The sequence below is a fragment of the Gymnodraco acuticeps genome, unplaced genomic scaffold, assembly GCF_902827175.1.
Source record: "Gymnodraco acuticeps unplaced genomic scaffold, fGymAcu1.1, whole genome shotgun sequence".
NCBI lineage: Eukaryota > Metazoa > Chordata > Actinopteri > Perciformes > Bathydraconidae > Gymnodraco > Gymnodraco acuticeps.
The window spans coordinates 982,654-994,043 of record NW_022990510.1 but is presented as its reverse complement, the minus strand read 5'-3'; the positions used below and the strand labels follow the sequence as shown (position 1 = coordinate 994,043).

Genomic DNA, 11,390 nt, shown 5'->3' with positions numbered 1-11,390 from the left:
AAGGAGAATGTTTCAAATAATCAAACAGCCTACACCTGTAACAGTCTTTAGGCACGATTTTACATGGTACAGCTGTACCATGTAAAATGACACCCTTGAGTTGACCCCCTTGATTGGGATGAGTAGCCTAATATCCGAAAATACTTTAAAAACCAATTTACCTAATATTGCAGGGTTATAGTGTAATTGGACTCCATTTATTGTTTGCACCCTTTTACATTATGTGTCAATCAAGCTTAGCAATAGTTATAGTAACCTTCCTTTGAGCTTGTTGACATTTTTCAATTTTATTTAATACAAAAAAACATCTAGTAAAAGCTAACGTTTCAATTGTTATCTTGTTTTTTAATATTTCGCAACAAAAAAGGTCTAGATGCTGCTTTAGAAACGTGCCACACTACCAGGAATAACATTCTGGTCGGCAAATACTAAGTAATCAATCATTCACAGGTAATGGCATAAGTTATGCAAAGAGGGCTATAAAACTACTACAACCAATTTAACTTCTTATGCACTATGTTTCCTAAAAATATCCTCCAGGTTCCTCCTTAATCCTCCATTATACCGGAAAGGTGTATAATATATGGCGTCAGGGACACAATTTGGTAAAAAGTCCTGACTGCAAGCTGTTACTCTTTGGAAACAAAAGCTACGCTTTTATTTTGAATATACACGCTTCCGGTGTCATTTTAGCTAGCTAGGCTAGCGGTTAGCTTGACTCAACAGGGATGTCTCATGGCAGAGTAACAGGCAGTCCCGAAAGTAAAAGCAGTCGCAAAACTCCTCGGAGCTCCGTTGCTACCGTGTGACTACAGTATTCCCTCGTTACGACGTTAACGTAAGATAACAGCCAGTTCACAGACAGGGTAGAAAGTGTATTCTAAGCGAAGGGCTACTTGTGCTGTTGCTACAACTTTGCTCAGTCCAGCCGCTGAGCCTCGACCACACCCTCCCCGCTTCCTCATAGTACGGCAGCGGGAGCGCGCAGCACGTCTTTGAATCTCTGGGAATAACGGCCACTTCTTCCAGCTACGGTTACGCTTTAGTGACTGTGGGACCTCCCAATACAAGTGAGTTAAATGTTCAAATACCACCGACTGGTATGGATATGAGAAGGGAGTTATGCGGGGCTACACTGTTTCTGGTCCCGAGTTAAGACGCGGAGGTGGAGGGCGGACAGACGGACGATGCATATGGAGTCCAAGCGACCGGAGCTACTGCTAGTGTGTAACCCCGGGCTCTGTCTGAAGAAGAAGAGGTTGAAAGTGGATTAAAGGGGTCTGTGTTTTGCAAAGTTGCCCTTGGTGGATTTTACTTGGGAGGACTTATGAAATGATGGTGCTGGAGGGAAACACAAGTCTTCCCGCTGTCCAGAAGAGCTGCCCGGGTGGAGCCCCGTGTGTGTCCAGCATGAGTACACACTCCTCGGGAACGAGTCGGACAGGATCTCGGTGCTGTTTCAGGCTACTTGCTCAGATGCGAAAGGACACAAAATGATATCCTATTGATTATAGTGTGTTTAAAGGCTGCAAAGCCGTCTACTAAATGTTGAGGTTATGTTTTATTGGCTATAGTCCTAAAAAGATCCCAAGAAAAGGCATCTAAAAAAGCTTAGTCAGTTCAACAGATGTAATTCCAATTGGGAATCTTGTTTCTAACAATAAGGAGTTTTTGACATACTTTTATTTTCTCAATCTGCACTTTGCCTTTTAACAGGCACATTGGTGGCACTGCAGTTTGTGTGGTATTTCTTCTCTTAATTCTACATCCTGTGAATTATTCTGTTTCATGAAAACCTGGGACTACGATGACTTTTGGATTATGTTGTTCAGGGCATTCAAATGAATTTGTCAAGATTAGAGCATATAGCTTATTACACTGATAACTCTGAAGTGGTGGGGATTTTGATTGACTGTGTAACTTTGAAAAATTACAAATAACCGAAGCAAATAACCGGGAATATGCTAGATCATAGACCTTTGTTGTAGTATAGTTTAGAGACACGTTTATAATAATGGGGATCATAAGTAAATGCAGTTATTAGGTTTTGCTCTTTTTACACGTTTACATTACATATATGTCCTGTTAGTCTGCATACTCTGAAGGAATTTAAGGAAGACTGTTTGGCCAGTTGTTATTTAAAAAGCAGGGAGTTAAGGTTCATTTAGAAATGTCTAATACAGTACAATGCAGTGTGCAGCAGAGAACTATAAATAACTGAACCCCTCCAGAAGAGCAGTTTGACCCCCCCCCAAACCCCCTCCTTCCACTCCCCTGCTTATTATGGCTAGTGGTGGATCCGGCAAATCGGCTAGCGAGGGATCAACCAGCACACCCGGTGTCAGCTTGCAGCAGAGGAAGCGTCTCTCTTCCATCTGTGACACATGTAAGGGCAAGATGCAGCTGGTGGCCGACCTGCTGCTGCTGTCCAGCGAGACCCGGCCGGTGATGACCTCCGAGGGCGTGGCGGTGGCCGACACCTTCGATCAGTGCCGCGACACGGTCATCGCCAGGACCAAGGAGCTGTCCATCCTCACCCACGACATCCAGAGCCAGCTCAACATGGGCCGCTTCACCGAGGTGGGGGACCGCCTCCTGGAGATGGCCAACCTGGTGGTGTCTCTGACGGAGTGCTCGGCCCACGCCGCTTACCTGGCAGCCGTGGAGACCCCCGGCGCTCTACCCTGCCTTCCGGGCCTGGTGGACCGCTACAAGGTGACCCGCTGCCGGCACGAGGTGGAGCAGAGCTGCAGCGTCCTCAGAGTCACGCCCCTGCCTGACCTCACCCCCCAGCTCCTCCTCGAGCTCTCCCAGAACATCTCCACCAACCTGAAGAATCTGACAGACATCTCGTCGCTCGCCAGCGAGAGGTCCAGGGACCGCTTTGCGAAGGAGCAGTTCAAGCTGAGCGTGAAGAGCATGAGCACGAGCGGCACCGCCTTCCTGGCCTGCGTCAAAGAGGTGAAGAGCCAGCCCAGCGAGCTGACCCGGAGCCGCTGCGTTCTCTTCAGCTCCGCTCTGGTCCAGGCGGTCAGCGCACTTGTGGGCTTCGCCACAGAGCCCCAGTTCCTCGGAAGAGCCGCGAGTATCTCCACTGAAGGGAAGGGGGTACAGACTGCAGTGTTAGGGGGGGCCATGAGTGTGGTTTCAGCCTGCGTCCTCCTCACTCAGGGCCTCAGGGACGTCGCACAGCATCCTGAGAGCAGCTCCAAAATGGCGGACTACCGCGAGCGCCTGCGTAACTCGGCGTGCGCGGTGTCGGACGGCTGCACGCTGCTCACTCAGGCTCTCAGAGAACGCTCCTCTCCAAGGACTCTGCCGCCAGTAAACTCTCATTCTGTGAATTAGTTTAGGCAGAGGCAACGTGATCTCTGTCCTATTCTGACGTACCAAAGAGACTCACCTGGGTTATCCCTGTTCATCAGGTTTAGAGTGACATCAGCAGAAGGCTCTCTGTGGGTCTGTCCATGTGGCTGAAGTGTGTGTTGAGTGCTGAGCAATGAGGGTTTAGTGTCGCGCTGGATGTGGCTCTGACCTTGTCCCGCCCGCTCTCACCAACAGACAGCAGCTTCAAACCTGAAAAGTTTACCTCAGTCTCAGCCCAGAAGATGGATGTCGCCTGGCTGTGTGAACCTATGGTCGTGCTTTGTGAGATTGGAAAAGTGATCTGAGTGTCTAAACGCTTGTTTTTGTTTTGTTCAACGTGTGAATTCTTCATTGGTAAAAAGCTGCTGTGAGTGTGTGCCATAGGTTTTACACTATTTACCAGACTTCCCATAATATTTTTAAGTGTTCTGACCATGCATGTAATGGAGTATTTATTTCAACTATTAAAAATGTTGTTTCTGATATGCTGTTGTTGGGTTAAGTGATTTGAAAAGTTTGCAGGTCTGAGCTAAATAATGTGGTATTCACTACAAAAAAGACATTTGAAACACATATATACTAAAAAGAAATAATTACATATCAATGACAAGCTTTTTTGAAAAATATTTTATAAGGTTTAAAACATGTACCGCTTTTTTTGTTTTGCTATTACAACGTGGCAGACCTTGCTTATTTGAACAGATGTGTGAAGCATTTACAAGCTCCTTAATTCTGGAAGATTTGTATATGTTGTTCTATGTAAAGGGCTTCTCTACTTTATTACATTCATTTGAGTACTGACATGAAATCTGATGCATTACACAGATGTAGTTAAAAGCTTCCTACAAACCTAAGCTACAGGCAAGTGCACAATAACAACATATACATAATGATGTGAAAACTGTTCACAGTTTTACTTCCAGGTCATTATTATGTATTTATTTATTACAACCCTTAAAGTGATTTATGAAAGTTTGGTCTTGTTTACCTGGAAATGCTTTTGAATTAATTGAATGATAGAATGGGGAAATCAGTCGTTGGAACAATAACCTCAGGGATCCCAAAACTACAAGTATAGAAATATCAGGGAAACAGAAATACAAAATTGTGCTGGAAAATGTGTGAGTATTGTAATAAATTATTATTGGATTATTGCAATATGCAAAAAATAGGAATCCTTAATATAAGTTTAAAGGGTGCTAGAATTTGAAAATACAAAACCAGAAAAAATCTGCCCCTTCCTTCAGACTTCCTTACAGAGCCCCTCCTCCAACACACACGGACGCGCACATGACCAATGAGGGCACGAGATAAGTTTGTGCACAGATGGAAGGCTGACAGGCAGGTAGGCCATCCAGTTACTTTAGCCGGCTCAGATGATTGGTCGTGCTTTTTACAGAACTACGGCTTCCAGAGATGAAGTGTTTTATGTATTTATTGTCAAAGCATTTAATATATTCATTGCTATCAGGATGTTAAGAGCATTCCATGGAATATAACAAAAAGTGTATCTGAAATTAATTACATACCCCACCTTTAACTTGATTGATATTCTACTAAGTACATTGCTAAACTACACTAGTGGTTAATTCATTTCGTTAATCAGCAGGAAAATGTATGGACATTCTGATAATCGTTAAATTAAAGAGATGCTTTACATTTGTTGGTTTCAGACTTTCTCTGGAAATCTGGGAAATAGCAACAGGCCTTTTCTTACCATTTCATGAGAACAATCCACTGATTCATATATTTGAGATATTATTAGATAACAAAAATGTTTAGTGTTCACAACGGGGAGGTAATGTATTTCAGAGCCTAGGTAAAGACCAGAGGCCTGTACTACGAATCCAGTTCAACATACCTGGATATGTTTAAGTTATCTGGCTTAACTAACCCAAAACAAACGCGATCTCGCTAAGCGGTCCTACGACGGTTATCAACTCGGTAACTCAAGCCAGAGGGTGTTTCTCAATGTCGAGGAAGGCTGCTCCAGAGCCACTATTTCAAGCATATCGAGTGCCACCGAAGGACTGTTCCAATGTACTTCGTAGCGAGAAATTTCGAGGCTGCACATGTGTTGACTCCGCGGTCTTAAAATCCCCATAATGCTTTGCGTACGGACCAATTTCCAAATCTTTGGCGGAAATCGCGCTCCATTTAAGGCGGGGCCTCGCATATGACGCACAATCAAGAAGAAAAGGTCTAGATCACATGTGTCAAACTCAAGGCCCGGGGCCAAATCAGGCCCTTGGTGGATTTAATTTCATTTCAAACCTTTATTTATACAGATAAATCCCATTGAGATCATTGATCTCTTTTTCAAGGGAGACCTGCTCAAGTAGTTCCACATGAAACATAAAAACATAAATAGAACAACAAAAGGACATCATACAGCATCAAGGACATCATACAGCATCAAGGACATCATACAGCATCAAGGACATCATACAGCATCAATTCCGGCCCGCAGGATAATTTGTCATTACTATTAGATCTGGCCCGCCAGTATATTGCACGCACACCTTCACTCCATCCTGAGGGTCTCCTCAGCTCAGAGCCTGACCCCAAACATTGATGACCTTGCACCCAAGATGAGATGCCAAGTATCTGGCTTGAACTAGCATCACAGAGCAGCACACTGACTTTACATGGATGTTTCCTTCTGCACTTTCTTTCTTGTGACAACAGGGCATGTTTGTTTTTTTCTTTGAGGGAAATAGTTTTGTTGAAGCTGTTGTTGGCCTGTGGAAAAATGTAATCATAAGAAATGACTCTGGAAAAGCTGCAGATAGAGCCATAAGAAATGAATGCAACTGATTATTTAATGTTGTTTTTATTGGCAATAATTAAAGCTTTGTTAGTTCCAGGTTTAATATGTGCAATAAGTTCATTTCAATAAGTTTTGCTATAAACATTGAACCAGTCCGGCCCTCGACTAGCACCCATTTTTAAATGTTGGCCCACTGTGTATTTGGGTTTGACACCCCTGGTCTAGATGATAGGGATTCGTAGTACAGGCCTCTGGTCTTTACCTAGGCTCTGAAAAACATTACCTCCCCGTTGTGAACACTAAAGCTGTAACTAATAATTATTTTATTATCTAATAATAACTAAAATATATGAATCAGTGGATTGTTCTCATGAAATGGTAAGAAAAGGCCTGTTGCTATTTTCCAGATTTCCAGGGAAAGTCTGAAACCAACAAATGTAAAGCATCTCTTTAATTTAACAATCGAGGACGCTTGCTACCAAGCAAGCATCCTCGACATTGAGAAACACTCAGGATGTCTCTGGGTGTTTCTCAATGTCGAGGACGCTTGCTTGGTAGCACATGTCTTCCGAGTCACTTGCTACAGAAGCGAGGCAAGAATACTTCCTGGCATTCGGGAAAAAAACGAAGAGTGGAACAGGCGAGCAAGTGTGCGTCATATGAGAGGCCCCGCCTTACAATTTCCGCCACAGATTTGGGGAAATTGGTCTGTGCTCAAAGCATTGTGGGGATTTTAAGACCGCGGGGTCTACACATGTGCAGCCTCGAAAGCTCTGATTGGTCAGCAGACGGTGCTTTCACTGAGTTGATCTATTATCCTGGAACCAAACCTGCTCCGGACCAGGCTAGCCGTTCAGCATAAGTTACCATGGAGATCTACCCCGGTAAGAGGAGAACCAGCGTCGTAGGACCGGAAACCCAGAGTTAGCCCTGAAGTTACCTCGCTAAGCGAAAATCCGGCTTCTTAGTACAGGCTTCTGGGCCTGTGTGTGTGTGTGTGTGTGTGTGTGCTCCACTGTAAGCAAACAGTGAGCCTGACCTTTGACCTCCCTGCTGAAGGCGGGAAAATGTATAAGTGAAGCATTAAATGGAAACGTTCTCTTATGTAATTTTCTCTCTTATTCTGTATTTTTGTCAAGCCGACAGCATGGCAGTTGGTCCGTCAGGATGAGCAGTAAGTGCCGCTAATTCTCTGCTCAGGTACTGATTTACTATTGCAGAGCAAGAGGGCGCAACCAGCTGACACATCTAAAAGAGCACCATTCAGACCCCCTACTCTGCAAACAATAATTCCTCATCACTCGCACACAACTAGCACCTTAGTAAAACATATTTTCAGATATATTTTTTTTGTTTTGTTTCTTGGTTTTAACACTCAGGATGTAATGCGCTAGTAAAATGTGCATATGCACTGATCGATGGAAACGCAGATCTTCATTGTGTCACAGGCTATTTACATACATTTACATCACTGTTTGTTCTGTTTGCTGATTTAACAACCAAAACACCTATAAGTATTCACTGAATATCTTTCATAACAGTGCAGGTCTTCCTGATATGACTCGAAACAGATTTCCAAGTTTGGTATCCTGGGTTTTGTAAGGAAATTAGAAATTAGTTTTGCACGCAGCCTCACACTATTAAACTAACTAAACAAATGGAATGAAAGAAAGGAGTTCAATAAGAAAACAAAGCAGAAATGTTATAACCATATGATTTCCAGAACTAACTGGACATCATGAGGTCAAAGTAATGAATTTATTTTAAAAAGAAAATTCTCAGGAGAACAGTTAAGCTAAAATAATAAAAAAAGGCAAAACACTTTTTTGCCTTTTTTAAATTATTTTAGCTTTTATTCAAGCAATGTACTGTACAGTATATATAGAAAAACAATTTTAGACTGTCATTATTCATTGTAATTTCGCATAATCACTAACTGGTGTAATATCGCATGACTGTAAATTCTTAATTTACATTTAAGTTGCATTCTGGGATTGTTGGCATAAAGCTGTGAACATGCCATGAACATTAGTTTTTCCTTTATGGCTCTATATAAAGAATACGTTTCCCATACCTAACATGGACACTCAGATGGAAGCCAATATAGTGCAGTTTATAGAGCAGGTTCAGAGACAGAGGTTCTGCTGCTTATGGAGATAAGTGAGGAATTGGCTTACTTTGACAATATTATTTATCATACATAAATTATAAGGATGAAAGGTTCAAATCTCCGCTCACTTACAGAATCTTTGGTCAGAGTTGACAGCTTCTAAAAAAGCTTATGAGTGGACCATGAGTAAAGACTGCTGTCCATTGACAAGAAGGAACTATGTAAGGATAATGTGCATCAAGGATCAGGATCTGTGATCCGGCTGTTCTTTTTCCAATAAAGACCGCCTTGGTGCACATTATCCCGCTTATTACATGGCCACAAACTAACGCCTTCACTCCCAATATTAAATTAAATGTATATTAAGAAATAAATGACATCTTCATTTAAATGAAGGCATTGATGTTTTCTGTGACTCTCGAAGTCTGTTCACAGTTTCTGTTCCACTAACAAGTCCTTAAACACTGCAGAGCCCATACCGTGTTCCTGTTTGTGTGTGTTATCAATGACCGGCTCACTGCACACTATCCCTTCTGGTTCAATTTCTAATGAAATTATATTTTCTACTGCACTCGCGTGCTATAGCACACTCCTGAACATATATTTACCATTCAAATAATGACATTTATTTATGTAAACAACATATTATGCCATAACGATTTTCTGAAAAACAGCATACGAATACTACATTAGTTTGAATTTTATTTTATTTTCTTTAGTTTTCTAGCCCCTCATGCTATAATCATGTGTATTTTCTCCATTCCTGTTCATGTGTCTTCTCACAACTATCACTGGCCCTGTGCATCTCCTATCGATATAACCGGCCTGCTCTCGTCTATCCCACATGCTCCACTGAGATCCAACATCTAGTTTCAAGCGGCCTGTGGAACTGCCAGTCAGCTGTTCCTAAGGCTGACTTCATCTCTGGCTACGCTTCCCTGCAGTCTCTGGATTTCCTTGCTCTCACTGAGACCTGGATTACTCTATCCAACACATCCACCCCAGCAGCTCTCTCCACTGCATATTCCTTCTCCCATACACCTAGACCCACTGGCAGAGGAGGTGGCACAGGTCTCCTGCTCTCTCCCAAATGGAGCTTTTCCCTCTTCAAGCTACCTCACTTCACTCCTTCCACCTTTGAATTCCATGCCGTCACAGTAACCCATCCTATACAATGAACCATTGTTGTTCTCTACCGTCCACCAGGTGCCTTGGGGGACTTCTTGGAGGAATTAGATCATCTCCTCTCACACATCCCTGAAACTGGTCCTCCCGCTGTACTTCTCGGAGACTTCAACCTCCAGACGGGGAAGATAGACGAACTAACATCTCTGTTAACCACCTTTGCTTTCTCACTGTCTCCTTCCCCACCAACTCATAAAGCTGGCAATGTCCTTGATCTCATATTCTCAAGGAACTGCACTACTTCTAACCTCTCTGTATACCCGCTCCACACATCCGATCACTTCTTCAGTTCATTCTCTCTACCCCTTTCCAAACATAACAAACTAATCTCTTCTAACTCTGCACCTGTCCGCCGTAACCTTCGTTCCCTCTCCCCCTCTACCTTTGCCTCATCGGTGCTCTCAGCCCTCCTTTCCTCGGACTTGTTCCAACTCCTACCTCCAAACTCTGCTGCAGAAACTCTCCTCTCTACTCTCTCATCCACTCTGGACTCTCTCTGTCCTCTCACATCTCGGCAGGCTCGTCAGTCGCCTCCTGCTCCCTGGCTAAATGACGCACTGCATGCTAATAGAACCGTCCTTCGGGCAGCAGAGCGGAAATGGTGGAAATCCAAACACCATGACGACCTCCTAACCTATCAGGCTCTCCTCTCCTCTTTCTCTGTTTCGATCTCTCAGGCAAAAAGCACTTTCTTTCAAGATAAGATCCAATCTTCCTATTCCAATCCCAAAAAACTATTTTCCATCTTCTCCACCCTCTTGGACCCTCCAAAAGCCCCTCCCCCCATCTCACTTCTGTCAAGCGACTTTGTTAACCACTTTGAAAAAAAGGTTGATGATATTCGCTCTTCTTTTTCTGACTCACCTTTATTCACCGCTGGGTTACCAGACCCTCCTTTCACCCCACACACTGACCTCCTTTTCCCCTCTCTCTCCAAGTGAGGTTCTTACCCTCATTACCTCTGCCCGTCCTACCACCTGTTCTCTGGACCCCATCCCCTCAAACCTCCTTCAGACTATCGCTCCTGATATTCTACCGTTTCTCACCCATTTCATCAACACTTCTCTAACTTCTGGTCACTTTCCAAACAGTCTCAAGGAGGCAAGAATAAACCCTCTCCTAAAGAAACCCACTCTCAACCCGTCTGATGTTATAAACTACAGGCCTGTGTCTCTCCTCCCGTTCTTGTCTAAAACACTTGAACGCGCTGTCTTTAAACAACTCTCCTGTTATCTCAATCAGAACAACCTTCTGGATCCGCACCAGTCTGGTTTCAAGGCAGGTCACTCCACAGAAACTGCTCTCATTGCTGTCACTGAGGAACTGCACACTGCTAAAGCAGCCTCCCTCTCCTCTGTCATCATCCTTTTGGACCTGTCTGCTGCATTCGACACGGTGAACCATCAGATCCTCCTTCACACTCTCCAAGAACTTGGAGTTTCAGGCTCTGCGCTTTCCCTCTTCACCTCATACCTCAAAGACCGCACCTACAGGGTCACTTGGAGAGGGTCCGAGTCCGCCCCTTGTCAATTAACTACAGGGGTCCCTCAGGGCTCTGTTCTTGGTCCCCTCCTCTTCTCCTTGTACACAAACTCGCTCGGATCAGTCATTAGCCCGCATGGTTTTTTCATACCACTGCTACGCTGACGACACCCAATTAATTCTGTCCTTTCCCCGCTCAGAGACCCAGGTCGTCGCACGCATCTCTGCTTGTCTAGCTGACATCTTTCAGTGGATGTCTGCTCACCACCTCAAGCTCAACCTTGACAAGACTGAACTGCTTTTCCTTCCGGGAAAAGATTGTCCCACTCTTGACCTAACAATCAACATCGGCCCCTCTGTTGTTTCCCCAACTCAGACTGCAAGGAATCTGGGTGTGACCCTAGATAACAAACTGTCCTTCACTGCAAACATCGCTGCTACAACCCGCTGCTGTAGATACACGCTTTACAACATCAG

The 11,390-nt window shown here is 44.0% G+C and overlaps 1 protein-coding gene across 1 annotated transcript; it reads left to right on the top strand.

Annotated features, from left to right (window-relative positions):
- The first annotated feature begins 699 nt into the window (after nucleotides 1–699).
- tlnrd1 (talin rod domain containing 1) lies at nucleotides 700–3,851 on the top strand. The gene has a single exon (XM_034226967.1). It carries the CDS (start codon nucleotides 2,284–2,286, stop codon nucleotides 3,346–3,348), a length of 1,065 nt encoding a protein of 354 aa, XP_034082858.1. The 5' UTR covers nucleotides 700–2,283; the 3' UTR covers nucleotides 3,349–3,851.
- The last annotated feature ends 7,539 nt before the right edge of the window (nucleotides 3,852–11,390 follow it).